Source organism: Bubalus kerabau, chromosome 8 (assembly GCF_029407905.1).
Source record: "Bubalus kerabau isolate K-KA32 ecotype Philippines breed swamp buffalo chromosome 8, PCC_UOA_SB_1v2, whole genome shotgun sequence".
Classification (NCBI taxonomy): Eukaryota; Metazoa; Chordata; class Mammalia; order Artiodactyla; family Bovidae; genus Bubalus; species Bubalus kerabau.
In genome coordinates this window covers 89046380-89071824 of record NC_073631.1, presented here as the reverse complement: position 1 = coordinate 89071824, position 25445 = coordinate 89046380, and the positions used below count along the sequence as shown (strand labels likewise).

At 38.0% G+C, this 25445-nt stretch overlaps 1 protein-coding gene across 5 annotated transcripts in view; it reads right to left on the bottom strand.

The window, feature by feature from the left end:
• Positions 1 to 2440: 2440 nt before the first annotated feature.
• The window catches only part of CPED1 (cadherin like and PC-esterase domain containing 1), a 324109-nt gene continuing 301104 nt past the window's right edge, over positions 2441 to 25445 (bottom strand). For 2 of the 5 annotated variants that reach the window (XM_055590782.1, XM_055590781.1), the window contains 2 exons: positions 24806 to 24952; positions 2444 to 5531 (listed from right to left, as the gene is read on the bottom strand). In XM_055590782.1, the coding sequence (XP_055446757.1) occupies positions 5292 to 5531; positions 24806 to 24952 (387 nt within the window). In that variant the 3' untranslated portion in view covers positions 2444 to 5291. Of the gene's footprint in view, positions 5532 to 24805; positions 24953 to 25445 lie in introns of those variants that run through there. The other 3 variants (XM_055590785.1, XM_055590783.1, XR_008718075.1) reach the window with 3 other exon arrangements.

The window sequence follows — 25445 nt, the reverse complement described above, 5'->3', positions numbered from 1 at the left end:
CAAATTGATGTATTTCACCAGCCAACCAAAAAGAAGGAAAATCACTATGAAGCTGTTGAGAATCAGTTGAATCCATTTGATACTTATGACACCATGTTGTTTCTGAATCCTGAGGTCCTATGGTCAACTGTAATCACTTTGCTTTTTAAAAAGCTAAACATTTTAATGATTTTTATAGGAATACTTTTCCATGTAATAAAAATAATAAGAACCTACACAAACCTTTCTTATGAAAATAACTTGATTAGATATATTAAATGTCTCCTCATAACCTAATCTAAAATGCAGTTTTCCCCCAGATATGTTACACAAACAGTTGGAAAAAGGACTTTTGAAAAAAACTAAGTGAAAACAGTTCTTTGCAGAGAGTGCTATGGACTTGGGAGAAAATACCAGTCAGCATAAATCAAATTCAAAACCTGATATACCTAAATATGATGATCCTTTTATAGTGTTTTTTCTAATCATGGCTGCTTTCATTTTGCTCCTACCATTAGCTGGGTTTAAGTAATTATCTTTATTTACACTGCAGAGAGACTTACAAATTGTAAATACCCTCCATAAGTTTTAAGAATTTGTATTTTGATTGTGTATTGAGTGTGTTAAAGCATAGTGGTCCAACATTTAATAGAGCTATAAAACAAATTCTTTATATATCAATAAACATAAAGAAAACAAATGGAGCATGATTTTTAGGAGAGGACTGTATGGTCTGAATCAGTTAGAAAAAAAAATAAGTTCTACAGCTCCCTACACCAAGTGACTGAACCGTGAAAGAAATATGGAAGTTGATAATAGCAGTTACTCCAGCAATAAAAACATGATAAAAGGCTCTTTGACAGTACGAAGGCCTGGAAGCTGTGCCAAATACAAAATCTAGTTTGTAGGGGCTGGCAGTATCCTGCTGCCTTTAGTAGGTCTTTGGGGTTTCCGACAGCTTTTGGTCCATCTCCGTAAGTTGAAGTGATCTATCAAAATGCCTTAGTTTTGAAGAGTAGTCAAAATCATCCGAGCTTTAAATACATATTTTAAAACAACACTGCAGCAGTATTGGCAGAGCAGTTACTCCTTGCTTTGGTCAAAATGGCAGAATCTGCTGTAGTGTAATATCATTTTGTACTTGGATACGTGTTTTTGAAGTTATCAGCCCATATGAGCTCACTCAAAATCTTGTTTGCTCATTTTAAGTATGATAATTCTAGTTACTGATTTCGATGACACTTTGGTCTTTTTTTATAAGATGAAAATACACAGAGAAAACTTTAGATACTGCTGATTCTTTCAGTATTTGCCCAAACTAAGAAGCTCATAAAATAATATTTAGTAAGAACCTCGCCCTGATCATCTCTCTACGTTCTGAACTTATTGCTGTATTAGATACCAGCCACTCCCCTTCACCCTCTCCCACCATGCCAAAGCATTGTGGCTTTGAAATAACTCTTACTAAGTTACATAATTTTTGACCAGTTTCTGTATTTCTTCTTGGAATCATTCAGTGAGATGAAACTAAAAAAAAGAAAGTTCAGGTGCAGAACAGCATTAGTTTTTTCCTTCATAAACATTACCAGAACAATTTCCATCTCAAAAATTGGTGATTTTATCCAATGCTTTCTAAGTGGGAATTGTTCTGTAGGGCAGACTGCAGCACAGAGGCACCTACTTGAAGAGGATTAAATGATCCAATGTAAGGCTGATGGTGAACCTTCTTGTTTGCACATCCCTAGGGGATCCTCTTTGCTTACTTGGATGGCTGGCAAATAGTGTACTGTGCCTTTAAACACACACACACACACACATAATCAACAAGGATGCTTGGGAATGTTAATGCAGTTATTCTTAACTTTTAATATTATAAACGTTTTCTTTAGATTGGATACCAATCAATTCTTGCCAAAAATAATTCACTTAGGTTTAACTTTTACATCAAAAAAATATTAAAATACCTACTCTATTTTTCTCATTCAAATTATGAACTTGTCAAACACACACAAATACAAATGCACACACAAACACACACCTATTTTCTTAAGGTAAGTAAAATGAAGCAACAGTTAGAACTGGATGTGGAACAACAGACTGGTTCCAAATAGGAAAAGGAGTACGTCAAGGCTGTATATTGTCACTCTGCTTATTTAACTTATATGCAGAGTACATCATGAGAAACGCTGGACTGGAAGAAATACAAGCTGGAATCAAGATTGCCGGGAGAAATATCAATAACCTCAGGCATGCAGATGACACCACCCTTATGGCAGAAAGTGAAGAGGAACTCAAAAGCCTCTTGATGAAAGTGAAAGTGGAGAGTGAAAAAGTTGGCTTAAAGCTCAACATTCAGAAAACGAAGATCATGGCATCCGGTCCCATCACTTCATGGGAAATAGATGGGGAAACAGTGTCAGACTTTATTTTTTGGGGCTCCAAAATCACTACAGATGGTGACTGCAGCCATGAAATTAAAATACGCTCACTCCTTGGAAGGAAAGTTATGACCAACCTAGATAGCATATTGAAAAGCAAAGACATTACTTTGCCAACAAAGGTCTGTTTAGTCAAGGCTATGGTTTTTCCTGTGGTCATGTATGGATGTGAGAGTTGGACTGTTAAGAAGGCTGAGCACCCAAGAATTGAGGCTTTTGAACTGTGGTGTTGGAGAAGACTCTTGAGAGTCCCTTGGACTGCAAGGAGATCCAACCAGTCCATTCTGAAGGAGATCAGCCCTGGGATTTCTTTGGAAGGAATGATGCTAAAGCTGAAACTCCAGTACTTTGGCCACCTCATGTGAAGAGTTGACTCTTTGGAAAAGACTCTGATGCTGGGAGGGATTGGAGGCAGGAGGAGAAGGGGATGACAGAGGATGAGATGGCTGGATGGTATCACTGACTCGATGGACGTGAGTCTGAGTGAACTCCGGGAGTTGGTGATGGACAGGGAGGCCTGGCGAGCTGTGATTCATGTGGTCACAAAGAGTCGGACACGACTGAGCAACTGAACTGAACTGAACTGAAGTAAAATGTGGGTTTTTTTTTTTTTCAATCAAAGAGTTAACTAAAATGATTCTTAGCATTTCAGTGCCTTGCAGACAAAACTTGTCACTGTATTGTATTCAAAAGCTTTGTCATTTTAGAGCAGGGAGTTCATCTGATCAAAATTTGTAGAATATTAGGGTTGGAAGGAAGTATATGGTCATATTATTGAACTATACTTTAGTAGTTGAGTCCACAGGATGATATTTTTGGTGTATGGTGGTGATGCTTTAGTCGCTAAGCTGTGTCTGACTCTTGCAACCCCATAGGCTCCTCTGTCCATGGGATTATCCAGGCAAGAATACTGGAGTGGGTTACCATTTCCTTCTCCAGGAGATCTCTTCCACCCATGAATTGTACCCAGGTCTCCTGCATTGCAGGCGGATTCTCTACTGACAGAGCTACGAGGGAATTCCTATATGGTGTATACCTCCAGTAAAAAGGAAAATAAAGCATATTCTCCAAACACGGATTATTACTAGTAAGACATTTATTAATTGTATTATTACAACTGTTTCTAAAATCCACTACTATTTCAATGGTAAAGAGGTAAATGCAAAGCTAACCTCAGTCAGAAGTGTATTACAGTTAGGTTGGCAGTAAATTATAAGAAACATCCACTGTCTATAATCTGTTACAGAATATGTAATACATTAAAACAGGATAGAGGAGCTACATGAATTGGCAACATTTTATATCATTAAAATGGCACTAAAAACCAAAAAATGATGCTTACACATAGCTGTAGATACTATAAAATATTTCATTTTAAAAGTTAATTCTGTACCGCTCATTTAAAAAAATTTATCACCTGTTTTTAGATGCAGGTATGTATTGTTTATATCAAGTGATATTTGTGCTTAGATATAATTTAAGACCATTAAATATAAATTTATGTTTACTTTCATATAAAAATATATATAAAAATAGAGTATTTAAAGGAAGTTTATATTCATACTAAGGAACTGATCAATCAAAATAGATTTGTTTTTGGTATAGTATTGGAATTGAGGTATTTGTGCATTTGGTAATTTCAGCTAAGCACTGAATTAGCCCTCTCAGTATTTTTTCCCCAAAAGAAAAATAATCCTTTAAGAGTCATTGTAACTGTGAGATGTTATCTCACAACAGAGCTTTTGCACAATAAAGAAATTTACTATTTTAAAATATAGAAGAGAAAGTTTTCAATTACTAGGATTCGATATGTTATATATATATATATATGCGCCACAGTTTTATAAAAACTAATTGTATGTCTATTCTAAATTTGGATGAGATACGCTCTCTCAGGAAAATCAAAATATGTTTACTAGCAACATAGTAGTATTTGTGGACATATACGAATGCTTTCTGGATATAAATGCCTATGCAGTTGAGAATGCTTAATACTTTTCAAAATATTTACATAAAATATTAATATAATCACAGTCTTAAATTATATAGGGCTCTAATAGCAAACAAAAGCTTTTTTCTTAAGTAATATCATCAATGAAACATAATAAAGTAACCCATAAGGAACTATATCTTGTTTTTCTCACTTTAAAATTATATACTTAATCAACTCAGACTTCAGTTACCCATCCAAGTTCACAGACAGGCTAGGAGGGAATGTTTATTAAAAGTAAAAAGAGTGCAAAGTTAAATACATTGGTGTTTTAACTGTAAAATATTATGCTTCCTATTTCTTTCATAGAATCTCTTAGAATTCCCTGGAAAACATTCCTGTCATTCTCCTTTCAGTTAAAGGATTTAAAAATCTAGGAAGAAACTGTTTTCATAAGCATTAGATTCACAAAGCCTAAACCCTCATCAATGCCATGTTTTCTTCTGGTAAGGGCAAGCACAGCACAATCCCCACTGGCAGGTGGAATGTAATTCCTCAAACCCTTTTCAATATGATAACACAATACTCAAAACACAGTACTCAAGAGCATGATCTTTTTTCCCCACTTATCAAATGTCTATATTTCTCTTTATCATCACAGTGCGATACCGGCCCAGAGTGGATCTAGTTTATGATTATATTTCAGGTCACCTTTTTCTAGTTCTGTCTTTCATCTTGAAACCAACTAATTTCCAAGTGCACATCCTGATTTTATAAAGCTGTAGAAAAAAGTGTAATGACTTTTTTTTTAGCTAAATGTGCATCAGTGTATATGTGTGTGCCCGTGTGCCTGAGTGTGCGTGGTAGAACCAAAATACAACTGATGACCAGGATTTGTCTCTTAGACCATTGTCCAGGGGAGTGGCTTGTATCCAATTCCAAGTTCAGTCCTTCTGCAGGGCTTTCACAGTTCTTTCAGGGGCACATATCCTGCTGAGAAGGATTTCAGAGCAAACCTGATTAATTGGACCTCTGACATGAAACGGTGATTGAACATTTGTCATAGAGTCTTGTCGTCTTTGTTGTAATTTGCTTTGATTGCTGAAATATTTTCCCACAATATGATTTCTTGATTGTTTCATTTTAAGAAAGTGATCCTCTTTGGATAATTTAGATTTTATCACCTACAAATAAAAGAAAAAAAAATAGTGAGGCAAAATCAAGGACATTTGAATCCAAACTACTACACAATTGCACTCATCTCACACACTAGTAAAGTAATGCTCAAAATTCTCCAAGCCAGGCTTCAGCAATACGTGAAACGTGAACTTCCAGATGTTCAAGCTGGTTTTAGGAAAGACAGAGGAACCAGAGATTAAAATGCCAACATCCGCTGGATCATCGAAAAAGCAAGAGAGTTTCAGAAAAACATCTATTTTTGCTTTATTGACTATGCCAAAGCCTTTGACTGTGTGGATCACAGCAAAGCGTGGAAAATTCTGAAAGAGACCACCTGACTTGCCTCTTGAGAAACCTGTATGCAGGTCAGGAAGCAATAGTTAGAACTGGACATGGAACAACAGACTGGTTCCAAATAGGAAAAGGAGTACGTCAAGGCTGTATATTGTCACCCTGCTTATTTAACTTCTATGCAGAGTACATCATGAGAAATGCTGGGCTGGATGAAGCACAAGCTGGAATCAAGATTGCTGGGAGAAATATCAATAACCTCAGATATGCAGATGGCACCACCCTTATGGCAGAAAGTGAAGAAGAACTAAAAAGCCTCTTGATGAAAGTGAAAGAGGAGAGTGAAAAAGTTGGTTTAAAGCTCAACATTCAGAAAACTAAAATCATGGTATCCGGTCCCATCACTTCATGGAAAATAGATGGGGAAATACTGGCTGACTTTATTTTTCTGGGCTCCAAAATCACTGCAGATGGTGACTGTAGACATGAAATTAAAAGATGCTTACTCCTTGGAAGAAAAGTTATGACCAACATAGATAGCATATTAAAAAGCAGAGACATTACTTTGCCCACAAACATCTGTCTAGTTATGGCTATGGTTTTTCCAGTAGTCATGTATAGATGTAAGAGTTGGACTATGAAGAAAGCTGAGTGCCAAAGAATTGATGCTTTTGAACTGTAGTGTTGGAGAAGACTCTTGAGAGTCCCCTGGACTGCAAGGAGATCCAACCAGTCCATCCTAAAGGAGATCAGTCCTGGGTGTTCATTGGAAGGACTGATGTTGAAGCTGAAACTTCAATACTTTGGCCAGCTGATATGAAGACCTGACTCATTTGAAAAGACCCTAATGCTGGGAAAGATTGAGGGCAGGAGGAGAAGGGGACAACAGAGGATGAGATGGTTGGATGGCATCACTGACTCAGTGGAGATGAGTTTGGGTAAACTCCAAGAGTTGGTGATGGACAGGGAGGCCTGGCATGCTGCGGTCCATGGGGTCACAAAGAACTGGACACGACTGAGCGACTGAACTGAACTGAACTGAACTGAAGAGCAAGATAACTAACTCACAAAGTTGAACAGCATCTCTATACACAGATGTTGCCCAAATGGCATGAGTATGACTGACATGATCAAGAATCAGTGTAGATTATCTTTCAAAAGGAAAAAGGTTGAAATGAAAATGTATGCTGCTTTTCTTACCTCAGGGCAGCTGTCTCTAAGGCAAGTAAGGAGTCTCAGGTGGTGTCTTTACCACACTGCTGTGAGTGTGTGTGTGCACATATGTGAGTGTATTTAGGTTAGATGTTAATAAATAGAAGACACTGACATCTTGCTGAGTCACTGATTCAAACGTGGTACTCTAAGCCTATCATGGCATCCTTTTAGAGAATGATAACTAAATGATAACTAAAATGACTTTCAAAGGAAAGAGAAAATGTTTTTGCACCTCATACCCACAAGCTGACACTGTTACAGCCAGTGGTTTCACTTCTCTGAGAAAGAGGTAAGTTATGGAACCTGAAGGAGCTGCCTAAGTTCCATTACGCTAATAGCTTTATAAATGTTTGTACATATGTAGATATATTTTTATCTTGAAATTGTTTTCATTAGGCAGTATAAACATTTATAAAGCATAAAAGAGTATCTAATAAAAAAAGTTTCCTTCCCATCTCTGCTCCTTATCTCCAGTCACTCAATGCCCTCCCCAGAGGCAATGTATATTTTAGTTTTTTTCCCATTCTCTTCACAGATATTTTAGGAATATTAACACACACACATACAAACAAAAAGGCCACATATATTGTCTATTTGTACAATATATAAAACACAGCTCTGGTGAAATCCTATCATTGTCAGCTTTAATCACTGGGTTAATGTACCCCAGGCTGTTAGCAACAAAAGTCAGAGAAAATGAGGTGGGGACCAAAAGAGACTGGGGTGGGGGGAGGGTTGAGAAGTAGGGAAAAGAGAAAATACTGGCAAAAATGTTTTGAATGTGTTTGCAGATGAACAGCAAATCTTTTAATTTCATCATACTAATGCAATTGTAAGACATTACTTCCAGTCAATATGGACACATTATTTATTTATTACTAATGCCAACACGGAGAAGGCAATGGCAACCCACTCCAGTACTCTTGCCTGGAGAACCCCAAGGATGGGGGAGCCTGGTGGGTTGCCGTCTATGGGGTCGCACAGAGTTGGACACGACTGAAGTGACTTAGCGGCAGCAATGCCAACAAAGGTCCGTCTAGTCAAAAGGCTATGGTTTTTCCACTGGTCATGTATGGATATGAGAGTTGGACTGTGAAGAAAACTGAGCACCGAAGAATTGATGCTTTTGAACTGTGGTGTTGGAGAAGACTCTTGTGAGTCCCTTGGACTGCAAAGAGATCTAACCAATCCATCCTAAAGGAGATCAGCCCTGGGATTTCTTTGGAAGGACTGATGCTGAGGCTGAAACTCCAATACTCTGGCCACCTCATGCGAAGAGTTGACTCATTGGAAAAGACTCTGATGCTGGGAGGGATTGGGGGCAGGAGGAGAAGGGGACAACAGAGGATGAGATGGCTGGATGGCATCACCAACTCCATGCACATGAGTTTGGGTGAACTCTGGGAGTTGGTGATGGACAGGGAGGCCTGGTGTGCTGTGATTCATGGGGTCGCAAAGAGTCGAACATGACTGAGCAACTGAACTGAACTGAATGATTAATGAAAGCAACACAAGCTCAAAAAAATAAAAAAGAACATCAGCTCATATGGTTTTTAAAAATTCTTTTGAAGGCTATTTAATGGTTTAGGTACATATTTTTTGATAAAAGAATGCAGTGAACACAGTTCCAACAATATAGAATATGTGAAAAAAGTAGCATTTTATTTGGAAGGTAAGTTTTTTAGTTAAGTTGTGGGTGAGCAGAAACCATTTCAGAAGAGTTGTGTGAATACAAAGTCTGTAACGATCTATACAAAAAGGTTAAGGGCAGTCATTTTTGGGTGGAGGAATGACAGGCGGTTTAAAATGTATTATTTGTAACTTTTTGGTTCTTAGTTTTTAATTTTACTACAATAGATGTGCATTACTTTATAATCATACAAACACTAAGCTATTCCCATTTTGAAGAAAAATATAACAGCAATATGTTTTAAAGCCAATTATACCCTGCTAAACCCAAAGAAATGAATTGTTTTTCTGTAACTATGGGAGGTTTGGCTTTTCATGATCAGGCCCCTCAGATGAAGTGACGCTTAAGAAGTTCAGTGAAGTCAGTAGGTTGTGGTGAGGAATCCTTCTGGATCATAATTTACAGTTTGATCTGCAGTTAACCACTAATTAGTATTGCAGGTCCCAAAGTTGTATGTTTCTATTATGGGTCACCTTCCACCTCTGGTTATATGATAATGTTATATATAGGCTGGGGACGTGCACCAATGTTTTCCAGAAGGTTTTGTCCATTTTGGAGGTGGTTTGTATTCATCTATAGCAAGATTAGTGAACATTCTTAAGGAAGTTGACTTAAGGAAACACTTAAGCATAAATAATGTAGTCAACCCTGAAAAAATATTATTCCAGTGTTGTGAAGCCAAAATAAGGTTAATTTTGTTTATATAATGTTATCTTAAGTTCTGGCTTTTGCAACTGCCTGATGATCTACATACTAATTAAAATGAAAAATAAAAGGAGATTCATCCCAATGTAAAAAGATTCTATTCCTTAAAAATTATTTTAATGTTTTCTGTGATTTCAGGGTTGCATTTGATGTTGCATTACAAATGTTGGATAATACTAGTTTAGATGTTTACAGCAATTTTGAACACGATTCATAAAAGGGATATACAAAAATATCTATTTCCAGTGTATTTGTATACACGTGGGAGTAGTGTCAGTCTTTTGCCAGATCACATACATAGTTTTATTTTTGATAAAATAGTTCTATTTTTAAATCACTAAGCTGATCTCTGAGAATTGAAGATTGAATGATGGGGATCCCCCCCAACACTGCACCTTCTGAGGGCCAGTCTAATGTCTCCTACAGTGCCAACGCTTCTGTTATGGTATATAAGACTGATTCCTACCCATGATGCCAGGGATTGACCCAATACTTAATTCAGTTGGTTTCCTTTGAATACTATTTTTCAAGAAATAATCAAAGATAATAAATTTCCCAGTTCCTTTTAAGCCAGTGTTACTCTGCTGAATCCTAAAAGCAGACAAACCTACAGAGAAAGAATGATTTCAATTTTGATTTGTCAAAACACAGACATAAAAAATCCTCCCAAAATGCTACCGTAAATTTAATCTCATATCATTTAAAAAATTTATCAGTACCGTCTGCTATATCACTCTGTCTCTCTCTTTAGTCGCTAAGTCATGTTCAACTCCTGTAACCCCATGGACTGTAGCCTGCCAGGCTCCTCTGTCCTTGGGATTTACTAGCATATACAATTTATTTCAGGAATGTTAAGCTTCAATATTATGAAATAGTTTGTCATAGAAGGTTACTGAAGAATTATTTGTAGCTATATGATGTTTGCCTGAAAACTCAAAGGAACCTACTGTAAAATAATGAAATACTTTAAAGTTAATATTTAAAAATTAAATAGCTCTTCTATAATCTATCAACAACTAATAAGAAATAGAGAAAAGATTTCATTACAATACTAAAACAACTTCATCAAATTCGATGATGATCTATAGAGCATAAGTGAAGAATTATCAAAAATTGCGTCAAAAATTTAATGAAACATAAAAGAAAACACAAATAAATATAAAGACATAACACATCAAATCTTTCCAAGTTAATTAAAGTGCTATTCCAATTTTAATCACAGCAGGATTTGGGGGGCGGTACATGACAAAGGAATTCTAAAACAGATCTCAGAAAATAAATGTAAGAAAATGGCCAAGACCATTTGGGAAAGAAAAAAGAAGCAGTGATGACAGGAGATTTCAATACCAGATATTCATTCATCAAAGGGACTTGAGTTTAGCTTCAATCTACCACAGACGCAATTTGCTGGCTGTGTAAGCCAAGTATGGGCTTCCTAGGTGGCTCAGTGGTAAAGAGTCTGCCTGCCAATGCAGGAGATGTGGTTCGATCCCTGGGTCAGGAAGATCCCTGGAGTAGGAACTGGCAATCCACTCCACCAGTATTCTTGCCTGGGAAACCCCACGGACCGGAGGGCTACAGTCCACAGGATTGCAAATAAGTCAGACATGACTGAGCGACTGAGCAAGCATAAGCCAAGAAGAAGTAAAATTCAACACTGAGAAAAAATAGGAATTTTCACACTGCAAATTAAAATGTACAAGGGGGAAAGAAAATGAGAGCAGAATTACAGAAGACCAGCCCAGAGGAAGGGAAGTGTGAGCATATGTGTAGGAGGAATCAGAACAATTGTAGGCAAAGGCAGGTGTAACTACAGCAACAGATTTGAAAAACTAAAGAAATGGTAGCGTATAAATAGATGCGATGAGATGAAAAACTTGAATAGGTCAACACTTTCAACTTATATGTAAAAAAAAAAAAAAAAATGTACTGCCTGTTCCCTAAAAATTTTCATGGAAAAATAAGGCAATTCTAAACAGGACCCAATGTCATATAAATCTAATGACCATAAATGTTGACAGCCAAGTAGTTTTAATTACATGGGATTAAAGTCAAGTGTGTGTGTTTAAAATGGAGCTATGTACCAAATTTCCCTGGTGGTTCAGCTGGTAAAGAATCCGCCTGCAATGCGGGAGGCTTGGGTTCAATCCCTGGGTTGGGAAGATCCCCTGGAGAATAGAAAGACTACCCACTCCAGTATTCTGGCCTGGAGAATTCCATGGACGTTATAGTCCATGGAGTCGCAAAGAGCTGAACACGACTGAGCGACTTTCACTTCACTTCATGTACCAAATTGCAAATAGGATCTCCAGTGGAGAAGGGAGTGAAAATTCAGGGGGTGTGTGTAGTACAAAAATGAAAGAATTTTTGTTTTTATTATATATACTTCAAAAATTTTTAGAATTAGCAAGAATTCATGTAATCATTTTAAAAGAGAAAAGCAGTAGAAGATGATGCTGCATATTATAAAATCAAAATATGATTTATTTTTGCCATATAATACCCATCTTTCAAACTTGGGAGTTCTCTCTCTTAAGAAACAAACACATGGAGTAACTCAGATATGGTCCCTATCCTCAAGGGGACTTTATAAAGACACATGTCTTAGATTCTTGAAGTAAGAACAAGAATGAAATGACTTCAGAGACATTGTCTGAGACTAGATCCCCAAGCTCAGGTACTCTATTGTTCCTTAGTAAATATTAATACATTAAGGAGACAGTGCTAATTCATGATGGCCATGATATCTGTCCACACAGCTATTATTTCTGTGTAAAATTTGGTGTCTGGCATTGCCATCAAACTGCTATCTCTTGAGTTTCAAAATATTACTGTATTTTACCTACTCTTATGGACTCTTAAGTGGAAGAAAAGGAGTTAGCTATATTTTTACGTCTTGGAAATGCTATGCAAGTGACGGATGTTTGATTCCTGTAAAGAGTGAATTGTTTCTTTCCTTTGATCTCATGTGTGGAAATATGTCCATGTGAGTCCTTCCAAAATCAGAGGACCGGTTGGGATTACTAAATTCCAAACAGAGTGGTAACTGGAATGTGGCTTTGAAAGAGAGGTGTTAGCAATACAAATGTTAGGCTTATCTCTGGAGAATAATAATAGTAAACAACAGAATGAGCTCTTAGAAAACAAAGGCGAAAAATTTAGGCCTTGAACCAGAGACAAAGGATTCTAGATATTTGTGTAGAGTGGTCACCTCAATCAGAGACAAACATGAATGGCTTGATGCTTCCAAATGCTTCTCTAAATCTGGGTGCATAGGATGTGACAGCTGCGAAACTGACACGTGTACCTAGAAGAACAATGAACTACTACATATGGCTAATAATACATACCCAGGTGGCTGGGCAAATGTTTACATTACCTGTGAGCGTTAGACGACGTTTTTTGTTTGTTGCTTGCTTTTTGTGTGCTTTTTTCTTTTTGGCCAGTTTAATATAATCCAAAGAAGCTCCTTGTCTTTAGTTTTATTTTTGTTATTTTCTTTTTCTGACTTTGCTGTATCAAATTATATTTAAACTTAGACAGAGAAAGTGAAGGACAATTGGTTTCCATGAAGTGTGTTAGGTCAGCATTGTCCCATAATCACAAGTATAAGTGTAATAATAAAAATTATTTTTGTCTCAGCAATATTCAAATTTAGATTAAGTTACAAATAGGAATAGATTTTCAAGTAAAGATTATAGTGTTTCAAAACTGTAATAGATTTTTAATATAGTTTCTACGGAAACTTGGAAAGAGGTAATTTTGGAGCTGGAATCAAGGGCTGTAATGATAAGATATAGGATATGTAGATGATTACATTTCTTTGTGACTCAGTGTAACAAAAATTCCGTGCTTTGGTGTGTAAAAGCAACTTTTACTTTCTCTTAGGCTTCTTATATGTTAAGAGATCTCCCAACTTATGATTGTAGATCTTTCCACATCCATCCATAATTAAGGATTTGGGCACACAGACATTTTAGAAGGCATACAAATGGTCACAATTCTACGTGATTGGCTTGGGTCAATGGCTATTGTTAAGACTTCCCAAACATGAAAAATTGTTATAAATTACACAACAGAAGTACATGGCAACTTTTACTATTAAATTCATGTAATGTCAACACTCAAAATGGATTTCACATAGTCATCAGAATGAATGTATTACCATGTCAATTAATCGCTGCATCTAAAATAACTATGAATTAAAAAAAAAAACTGATATACAAGAGAAAGCTTGGTGAACTGGAAAAGTGTCAGGCAGATTACAAGTAAACACCTTTTCTAAAACCGATCTTGACTTGAATAATACCCGAGGAACTTCTGATGTGGTTCCAGATCCACAGAACAAAATAGAAAACAATTTTCAGTGATGCAAGTGTTCCAAAATTTCTAGACCAGATTAGGGAGGATGTTCTGATTACAAACGTGTTTCACAATCATGCCTGGGGTCTGAAGAATGAAGGTAATGGTTTTCTAAGGTGGGAAAACATGAGCTTGACCAGGCAAAACCAGCTAACATAGTCTTTGAAGATAAATGGATACTACTGAGGTACTTTTTATTTGGCAGAGTCATTCTGAAGACAGGACATTCAGTTCACAATCCAGTCGCAATATTTATGATCAGCTGACAAAAATAGCTTAAGAATTCACAGAAAGAGAATAAAAATAAAGTGACAAACAATAGCTGGAAGCCAGTCCCTAAAATTCCATTTCAGGAAATCATGCAATTTTTACAGATAATAAGGAATTCTTTCACATACCTCCCCCACTCCCAATATTTAATTATAGCCACATGAAATAAGCTATGTTTTGAGTGAAAGGAGTCCAACTTCTGAATGGGTCAAAGATGCTGAGGATTAGAGGGCAAGACTAAAGTTTTCTTTGGGAATGAGGTTTTTATTTTTTTTCTTTTTGTTTCTGGTGTTTCTAGATACTCAGTGTCTCTGTCTTCCAACCTACCTCCAAATTGTCAACCCTTCTTGCACTGAGAACTGAGCCTCTTTAATTCCTGTCCCCAGTCAGAACTCAGTTCCTGACTCTGGAAACAAATTCTCCTCTGATGTGAAAAGATTCATTAGAAGGAGTTACAGACCTACAGTAGTTTACTGATTTCAAGTTAAACTGTTGGTTCTATCTTGCACTTCTACACAGTTCCCCAGAGACTAACGCCTTGTCTTAAACTCAGTTTCCAAAGTGGCTGAATAGTCATGTCACTGAATTCTTTTTTTTTTTTTTTAATTTTATTTTATTTTTAAACTTTACACTATTGTATTGGTTTTGCCAAATATCGAAATGAATCCGCCACAGGTATACCTGTGTTCCCCATCCTGAACCCTCCTCCCTCCTCCCTCCTCCCTCCCTATACCATCCCTCTGGGTCATCCCAGTGCACCAGCCCCAAGCATCCAGTATTGTGCATTGAACCTGGACTGGTGACTCGTTCCATATATGATATTGTACGTATTTCAATGCCATTCTCCCAAATCATCCCACCCTCTCCTGTTGGAATGACCTTTGTTAGTCAAATTGATTTCAAACACTATTTAGATGGACTTGTTGAGTCCTGAAATCTATTTTGATCTTAGCTCACCAGTATTTGTTTCCCTACATCTCTCCTGAACTTAGAATTTTTATTTAAGAATATGGCACTATTGGGAGTTCCCTGGTGGCCTAGTGGTTAGGATTCTGTGCTTTCACTGCCATGGGTTCAATCCCTGGTCAGGGAGCTGAGATCTTACAGGGGTGCAGCACAGCCTGTACATACTGTTGTTTAGTTGCCAAGTCTTGTAAGCCTTTTTTGGGATCCCAGGGACTGTAGCCCGCCAGGCCCTCTGTCCATGGGATTTTCCAGGCAAGAAGTGCTGGAGTGGGTTGCCATTTCCTTCTCCAGGGGATTTTCCCAACCCAGAGATTGAACTGGAGTCTTCTGCATCAGCAGGTAGGTTATCACTGAACCACCAGGGAAGCCCTAGTCTACATATACATATGGCATACAAATGTTATCAGGACTTCCCAGGTGGCACATTGGTAAAGAGATGCAAGAGACATAGTTTTGATCACTGGGTCAGAAAGATCCCCTGGAGGGCATGGCAACCCACTCCAGTATTCCTGCCTGGAAAATTCCATGGTCAGAGGAACCTGGAGGGTTACAATCCACGGGGTCACAAACAGTCGGACATGACTGAGTGACTGAGCACTCACGCACAAAGCGTTATCTAGAAACAATTTCTGTGGACCAACATTTTCCACTATTGGAGTCACTAGAAGGATTTGCCCAGCACTATTCTGGAGTTTTTAAAAGAGATCTTCTTTTAGGCCATTTCATTTCTCATCAGAAGAGATCTCCAGCCTCCTGTCTGAGGTGACATGCGACTGATGGCTGGTATTTAGGAGGCTTTGGGACTTTAAGAACTCTGCTTTTCAGAAGCCAGTCTCATGTTTGGCTTTCTAATTTCAGCCTCTAGATTAGTTTGCTCTTTGCTATACCTGTCTTTCTGAGTCTAGACTCTCTGCTGTTCAATTTTAAAAGAAATCCCATGTGTATGGGTGTAGGTTCTTGGCTGCACGGATTGGGGTGAGAGACTCAGTGTCCATTGCACACAGACTGTCAGCCAATTGTTTTCTGATGCGTGCTGCAGCCCTGCCTCCCTTAGCACCTCGCTCCTTCAGGTCTGAACCACACAGAGGATCCGTGAGTCAAACCTGCCCTTGTTATAACTGGTGTTTCTCTTCTGTAGGTGCTTTATTGTTTTTTAGGGAAAATATAAACTTTTGCTTTTTTAAACTATGAAAGAATTTTTAAATTTTTAATATTTTAAAGTTTTTATTGAAATAGAGTTGATTTACAATGTTGTGTTAGTTTCAGATATACAGAAAAGTGATTCAGTTATGCATATATATATATATATATACACACATATACAGCGGAGAAGGCAATGGCAACCCACTCCAGTACTCTTGCCTGGAAAATCCCATGGATGGAGGAGCCTGGTGGGCTGCAGTCCATGGGGTCGTGAAGAGTCGGGCACGACTGAGCGACTTCACTTTCATGCATTGGAGAAGGAAATGGCAACCCACTCCAGTGTTCTTGCCTGGAGAATCCCAGGGACAGAGGAGCCTGGTAGGAGGCCGTCTATGAGGTTACGCAGAGTCGGACACGACTGAAGCGACTTAGCAGCAGCAGCAACACATATACAGACACACACACATATATATTGTTTTTTAGATTCTTTCCCATTGTGAGTTGTTACAAGATATTGAGTATAGTTCCCTGTGCTGTACGTAGGTCCTTATTAGGCATTTTACACTATAATTTTTCTTGCAGGCTAAGTCAAACTTCTTAAAATGAATTAAGATTTCTTGTCTGTTATGAATTATTTCTTATTCTTTTTTTTGGGTGATGGTGGTGGTGGAGATTTATGTCTTTAAAATCTTTTTTGTGGAGTTTCAAGTGGAAGAGAAGACAAATGCTTGTGGCCAATCTGCCACATTGAATCTGTACTCCAAGAGTGATTTTAGGCCTTATTCTCTATGCTAGGGTTTCCCAAAATGTGTTTACTGAGGTGTTAATAGTTATTATTAAAAAAAGAAAAGTGGTCTGTGGTCAACATTTTGGGAAAAACTGGGTCAAACTAAGCTAAACAGTTTCTTTGCTTGTAAGGGCTATTGGGATCATTTAATATACCCATATTATTTAAGAATCCTTTAAGTGGTAGTATTTCCCAAACCACAGATCTTGATTTCACCAGACTAGAACACTAAGACCTAAAGTAAGAAAAATGCTAATCAAAGCAGAGTCCAAAGCCCATCTCAGCTTGGCACTTAATAAGTGTTCACTGCATAGAACATGAAATGAATAGTGATGGGTCAGCACCTCTTTCTAAGGCCTACCAACATTCCACATGCCAAGACTGCAGAGGCGGGGCTGCATAGCTACCTCCTGGGCCATCACACTAGTGCAACATAGAGTGACTGACACTTCTGTGTTTATCCTCCATTTAATTATCCTTCTTCAGAGAGACACCCTGATGTTATTGGTGTTATCACCATTCAATATAGGATGCTCCCTATGGAAGAGCATTTTGTACCAAGCTATCTCAGGAAAGGCTGAGCTCCATTATGGCTAATGAGCTCATTCTCACCATGTACCAATCTTTAATCAACTACTAGAAAAAGCTAGAATTCACTTGCAGATGGACTTGAACATCAATTATTCTAGGGAGAAAGAACTCTCTAGAATTATGTTCTAAAAAAAAAAAAGGTGTAGGAATGGTAAGATAGTGAAAGCTTCTCTGACTTGTCTTTACCTTTAGAGATACTGAAAGATTTTACATGATACCGTTCGATTTGAAGTGTAGAAACGTAACACTTGGTGGGGGCAGGAAAGTTGTATTCAAGTAGTTGAAAGTGAAGGTTCCAAGAGCAAGATATTGTAATAGTCTGGGGCAAATGAAAGATAGGGAAGAAGACCTTCCATCTCCCTTGTTCACTGACCAGCTTTTTACCAACTATTTATCAGTGTCCTTAACCTGGTCCTCTCCCACATTATCAGTGGCCTTCCTCCAGTAATCCCACCTTCTCCTGTAGTCTTTTTTTTTTTTCCTTTGTTTCTCTCTCTCTCTCTCTCTTTTTTTTTTTTGCCATGCTGCACACCATATGGGATCTTAGTTTCCCACCAGCCAGGAATCAAACCTGTGCCCCCTGCAGTGGAAATGTGGAGTCTTTTTTTTTTTAGTTTTTAAAATTAATTTTGGGCTGTACTGGGTCTTCATTGATGGGCGGGCTTTCTCTAGTTGCTGCAAGTGAGGGCTACTCTTGGTTGCAGTGTGTGGGCTTCCCATAGCAGTGGCTTCTCTTGTCGCGGAGCACAGGCTCTGGAGCGATCTGGCTTCAGTAGTTGTGGCTTCTGGGCTCTAGAGCAGAGCTCAGTAGTTGCAGCACACTGCATTAGTTGTCTCTCGGCATGTGGGATCTTCCTGGACCTGAGATCAATCCCATGTCTCCTGCGTTGGCAGGCGGATTCTTTACCACTGAGCCACCAGGGAATCCCCAGTGTGTGGAGTCTTGACCATTGGCCCACCAGGGAAGTGTCCCTCCTCCTGTATTCTTAATGTATCCCTTAATATTGATTGTTTCCTCTCTGCCCATAAACATGGCCAAAATTATTCCTCCTCTAAATTGCCCCAGACTGATTTCTTTTTAAAATCCAATATCTTTCCTTCTTTCTTATTGTTATTTGCTGAAAGGTTTTACCTTTTCTCATTTCTTAAACCTCTTCATTCCTGCCCTCCATAGTTTATGGAAATTACTCTTAATTTGGTAAGAAAGGACCTTCTTAATGCCAAAATCAATGACTTTTAAAGTCCCTGTCTTAACAGAGCTTTCTATTACACTGGACAACATTAACGCTATTCAATCTCTCCTTATATATTTTCACTTTTTGGCTTTCCATGGCACCCTTGTCTACCAGAGCTTTCCTCTAACAGTTTATTCTCTAAATTCAACTGCTCCTATTTCTCTAAACTTTGCTTAAATATTGGTGTTTTCAAGAGTTGCTTCCTGAGCTCTCCTTACTCTACTCACTTTCTTTGTATGATCTATGTTCACAGTTTTGATCATTACCTATTTTTTGAGGGCTTAAAATTTCTTTCTCCAGCCCCATCCTGTCCCTCAAGCTTCAGATGCGTTATCTCCAACCACCTACTAGGGACCTCCACCCGGATGTCCTACACGCATCTTGAACATGACATGTTCAAAATGGAATTAATCACTGTTTCCCTAAGCCCCATACCTTCTCAACTATTCTCTGTCTCAGTTGCTGATTCAGTTCTCTAATCTGTCAGCCAAGGTAGGAATCATCTTTGATTCTTCCTACTCCCTCATGCCACTCGTAAGATTTCCAGATATTTTTTAAAAAACAGGGTTTCTATTGTCTGCTTCTCTCTTATCATTGTGTCTCTGTCTGGGTTTGGGTGAGCCTTTATCATCTCTCACTTGGCTTTTTAAAAAGTCTACTTTTTCTCCCAGACTTAGTCCTTTCAAATCTGTCCTCTTCATAGTTATCAGACTTACCTATTTGAAGTAAAGATATGACCATTTCACTTCTCACCAAAACCTTTCATTGACTCTCCATCACATATAGGATAAAGTCCAAACTCTTACCATGATCTGGCCATGAACTTTTCCCAGTCCCCTTTTAAAACCAAGGTTCTACAATATACAGAATTGCTTGCCTGAGAACAGCAGGCTATTTCAAAGCTACTTTGGTTCACACTGTCTTAAGGGTTAGGAATGATTCCTTCTGCTATTACTTTATTACCTTTACTAGAGCGCATGCATCCTTCAATAATAAACTTGGGTAGTTTACAAGAAAAGGGTCACTCAATCTTCAGAGTGGATTAGGTACCTCTTCTTGGTGTTACTACAAAACTCTATTTATATTTCCCTCTCTTTTTTTAGGTCTTTGTTAAATTTGTTACAACATTGCTTCTGTTTTATGTTTTGTTTTTTTGGCCCCAAGGCATGTGGGATCCCCAACCAGGGATCTAACCTGCACCCTCTGCATTTGAAGGTGAAGTCTTAACCAATGGACTACCAGGGAATTTTCTATATCTCTTTAACATACAGTTTCATAACATGGATTTTTATGCCTGGCTCTCTGACTATACCATGTTGATGATAGAAAGTGTATCATATTTATTTTTGCATTACCACTGCTTAGCTCAAGAACTGGACTCTTCTAAATAATTAAGGTAAAGAATAAACAAGTCAAGGCAATTGGAACATAGTACAGGAGAAAGATGGAAAAATATTTAGGAGATAAAAAGGATTTGGTAACCAGCTAGTTGGAAGTTGTTAGGGGGCTGAAGAAAGATAAGGAGAAATCAAGGATGACCATAGCTTGTAAATGACAGTGAATAAATTCAGGAACACAAGAGAAGAAGAGAGCTTCAAGGGAAGATTAATTCTAAACATGGGAACATGCCAAGTTTGAGATGCTCATGGGAATTCTACAAAATGTTTTCCTACTTAATTGACAGCAGTGAGTACAGTGCTTACACAAACATTCAAAATCTTGAATTAGATTTCCATTACTAATTTGTTCAAGTAGCCATGATGATAGTTAAATTCTTGGATCTACTATGTAAGATAATTATATTTGAGTCAGTTATTTTTTCTTGAAAAGTCAATATTTCAGGTTTTTAGTTAGAGGAATTTAAAGGTGTTTTTCTTCATTGTGCTCATGTTAAACTTTGAAAGTTTGAAGGAAAAAAAGAAAAACTTTAGGTCCAAAATACAGAAGGAAAACCTTTCTAGGTCAGATAAGCATTTGTTAATTTAATTAAGATTAAATAATAACAGGAAATCATCTCTGCCCCAGAACTGAAAATCTCTTCTTCCCAAGGTGCTAGAATCAAAGGAAACCTGTTGATATTAGAGCTGAGCAGTGATGTTGGAGTGTTTGGGTATTTTGTTTTGTTTTGGGTTTGACTGATTCAAAAGCTAGAGCTACATCTGCCAGAAAAGACAGACACCACAGAAAGTCTGTACAACTGGTTAGACTAACTAATCATCACATAACAATTGGTTGTGGATTTGCTCCTTCTGTAACCAGGTGTGGGCTGATAATAATTTTGCATCCTTTCCAGGTTTTAGCTCACTCACAGTTGATATTTGCCACATAACTAAAGGCACCATCCAAAACCAGTCTTGGGCAAGAGCTACCTGGATCCTGTTTGTTGTCCTGTATAAACACTGGGAAAACAAAATTCCATTTCTACCCACGAAGAGAAACACCTGCTTTTCTAATCAGCAGGAACATTTTAGTCAAAATTGATGCATACCAGTTGGAAAATTGTTTATAGATTCATAATGGCAACACACCCTCTCTTGCTGCTTTGACAGATGAAAGAGACACCCCGAGACCTTTAATCTCACCTATGGCGACAGGGGCCCACTGGAGCTGGTTTGTTATGTCTATGATAGAATTCTCACCACAAATCAAAGAGAACACACCGAGATCTTACACTGATGATTACAGCAATCTTTCTCAGGTATCTCTGAATCTATAACGGGAATGGTTCCATTGAATACCCAAAGATACAAGGCTCCCAAATTCAAATTCTTTTTGCTTTAATACAGCAGATCTTAATTCTTGCTTTTATGGTACGACAAATTCCTTTGCCAGCTCCTGAGTCGAGCACAGAGGAAAATGTGGTTGTTATTAATGAATTTCTGCCCTTTAATGTTTTGTATGAGACCAATAATCTTCATTTTCCCAGCTTGCTACATGCATTAAACCATCCTTTTTTGCAAAATGCTTTAGATATTCTTGACTGTTTATAATAGGCTAACAGTGATTTAAGATGTTGGGTGACAGTTTAGAAAGCTTATAAAACACTCAGTGTCAGCACTGGAGACTTCTTGAGGTACAAGTGGTACAAATTGTTCAAGAGTTAAGCAACAATTAGGCCTCTGTGATGAATGACTTTAGAGACTTTGTGATGAAGGGAGTCAGTTGAGAAAGACGATCTTATCAGTTCTATGTTGTAACTGGAAAGGCAAATGCTCCCACAAATATTTCAGCTCCAACATGAAAACATTAAAATGGGTAACACTGCTCCAGAATCAACAGAGAAAATCTGGGTGATATGTATATACCTTACCATCAAGATGGCACACATCAGAAATAAGGATTAATAAAAATAATTTGTATATAATAATTGTACACAAAAATTATAAAATCAAATGAATGAAGTAATTTTCCCTGACATGCTTAACTCATGATTATGAAAATTAAGGATTTTTTATTAGTAATATTTATAAGCCAATATTCTAGTTCTGATGACTCAAAGAGCTTTACTGTAGTTCACAAATTCCATGACTCTCCCTGTCAACTGGTTGATCCTGTGGCAGAAGATATATATAAGGCAATCATGTGGGAAAGGCATCTTCTGTTTTTATTATTTATTTATTTATTGGCCACACCATGTGGCTTGTGGTATTTTAGTTCCTGACCAGGGATTGAACCTGGGCCTTCGGCAGTGAGAAGGTAGAGACCTAACCACAGGACTGGGGGAATTCCTGCATCTTCAGGTTTTTAATTGGAGCCATGTGAGAAATCACTGGAAGATTTCTCTTTTTAGACTTCCAGAGCACTGAAGCTGAAAAAAAGAAAAACAGATACCCTCCCCTAAAATGCTAACTGAAGACATATTATGTAAAAATAAATAAATAAACCTTTTCTAAATGAGGGGGAAAACCCAATCTGTATGTTGTCTTTCAAAGTCCCACTTTCTGTGGGTTGACAACCTTTGGCTTGCTTTTGCAGCCAACTCTGAGACAGGGCTGGCTCAGCTGCAAGTTCACTGTTTCTTCCTCTTCCAAGCTGCCTGCTCTTGTGTTTCTCAGTCTTGACCTCTTACAAATAGGATAGGCCCCAGAAGGATATTTTCTTATGGAAGAAGTAAGTAAACACACAGTATCCTACAGCTTAAAATCTGTTCTGCAATGGCATGGTCAAGCTTCAAGTTGCTAAAATCTAAACTCGAAAGGACATGCTTTCTACTGTTGGTGCAGCCTCTCGCCTCTCTGAGATGCAGTTTCATATATCACACAAAATTGTAACATGACTCCATTAGCAGAATGTACAGAAGAACCAATGTAGGGTCAATAACTTTTGGATATTCATAAAACTCTGAGGATCAAGATGGATTATAACAGTCATCTTAGGGCTGAAAAACAGGATCAGAAGAAACCTTTAGAGTTGTCATCTCACTCATGACTGCACTCTGGTTTACAAAGGGACACAAGAAAGAACAACTGAATCAGTATCCGAGAGGATGATCAACCAAGACAATGTTCATTGCAGTTTCCGCTGAAGCTCCTGAGATCTAGAGTCAACAACAGGAGCCAAGTAACCTCATCGTCAAAAGCAATATAGTGGTAATATGTGCAAAACTTGCCAAAATGTGGACAAAATTCAGCTTAGCAAACCCTTGTCTGATTAAGAGCTGGGCAAAGGAGAATAAGGAAGAGAAAGAATTTCTATGAAGGACGTTCTTAAACTTTGTGATCTTTCTCCATCTTGGGTGGTTGCTTCATTCCTGCTTTAAGCTAAGTGAGACGGGATTTCAAGACACCAACTTTGAGAGGTAGACATGTGTCCTCTGGGGACTGGAAGCATGAGAACTGGTATGAGACATGATGCTATAGATCAGCTTTGAAGTGGCAGAGAGGGAGAGAGCAAGAGTGAGAGTGAGAGTAGAGAGAGAAAGAGAGGAGAAAAAGAGGCAGGGCTGTACTGGGAGCTCACGATATGTCTGGCAACAGCACAGCAAGGATGAATGAGGGTTTCTTGTGGACAACACGCGGGCAACTGAGTATAGCAAGCCCAGTGTCATGCTGTATATTTTCCACGAGGATGCCTGGTGAAGCAATGACCCGCAAACAGGAGGATGGACAGTTGGAAGCCAAGGGGCTAAGGAAGGAATACAGCTGTAAGTGAAGTATTCCTCTGTCAAAGAAGCTATTATCAGAGGGCCCAGTAGGGTCGTCTTCAAGGAAGCCCACAAGAGCACCCTAGACAGAAAGAATTAGCATGCTATACCCAGAAAGTACATTCATGGATTAGACTTATGCTCCTCAAGTAAGACTTTTGTTGCCCTTGCTGCTACTGCTAAGTCACTTCAGTCGTGTCCGACTCTGTGCAACCCCATAGACGGAAGCCCACCAGGCTCCCCCGTTCCTGGAATTCTCCAGGCAAGAATGCTGGAGTGGGTTGCCATTGCCTTCTCCAATGCATGAAAGTGAAAAGTGAAAGTGAAGTCGCTCAATCGTGTCCGACTCCTAGCAACCCCATGGACTGCAGCCCACCAGGCTCCTCCATCCATGGGATTTGCCAGGCAAAATTACTAACTACAAATAAAAATCAATTTTACCATGAAGAACAAAAAACTTTTCAAAACACAGACTCTTCTGTTAATGCATTGGATAAACCAATGGAGGAAGGTAATCTATCAATTTAGCAATTAAATTGCCTTGTTTTCAATCTTTTTCCATTAAAGACATCTCCCCCCTTCTGTGGACAGAATTTCTGATGGGAAGTCTCAGAGTCTACTAGAAAAGTCAAGTGTTCTCCATCTTCTGCTTATGTTGGCCAGCAATTCTAGTCTTCAGGTGTCTACATGAACACTAATTATTTTAACACTTCATTTTGCAGAGCCTCGAGTTGTGACTACTACTTGATTTGGCTGAGTGATTTTAATCTCCTCCAGACATAGTTTCTTTGATGCAAAATAAGATTGACAATGCAATTAAAGATGCAATGAAATTTTAAAAAAATCGAAAGCTACAAAAACCAGAGAGCCAGCATAAATACCTCATGGAAATGACACCCACATGTCCCCTGCAAAAACTCTTTGTGTCGCCCCATGGTTATAGCAAATGTGTCAACCACTTCATAGCCATATTTTTTTGCATCTTCCAGGATAATCAAATTTTTTTTCCATAAATTCTGAACTTCATTCTGTATTGGAAAAGAGAAGAGTGAGAATTTTGATTAAAAGGACTGGTTTATGATTTAAAAACTCAAGTTAAAATCACATAAAAGTCATCTTTTTTACAGATTGATCTTATTGTAAGACAAAAAATTAATTTCTTTAAGATGTGTTCTAATTTTTTCAAAATATAAATATCAGTGCATATATAAAACAGCAATACATTAATGTCTATAGTGGCACAGTTCAGAACTTTTTCTTCTATGAAAAGTGGTTAGGTTTATTGTCCACAGAGATCCACTGAAGTATCCAAAATTCTCAATTTAAAAACTAAGACTTGAAAATCACAAATTCTATCTCCATTTATTGGAATTTTTCACTTGAATATTAATTAGTATCTATTTTGCATTCAGCTCTGTGCTGAGGGACAGGTATACAAGGGTAAATAAACCATAGTGCGTATTCTTAAGACAGGGCATTCAAACAGGAGAAACAAATATGTAAATATTTACTGCATCCTTT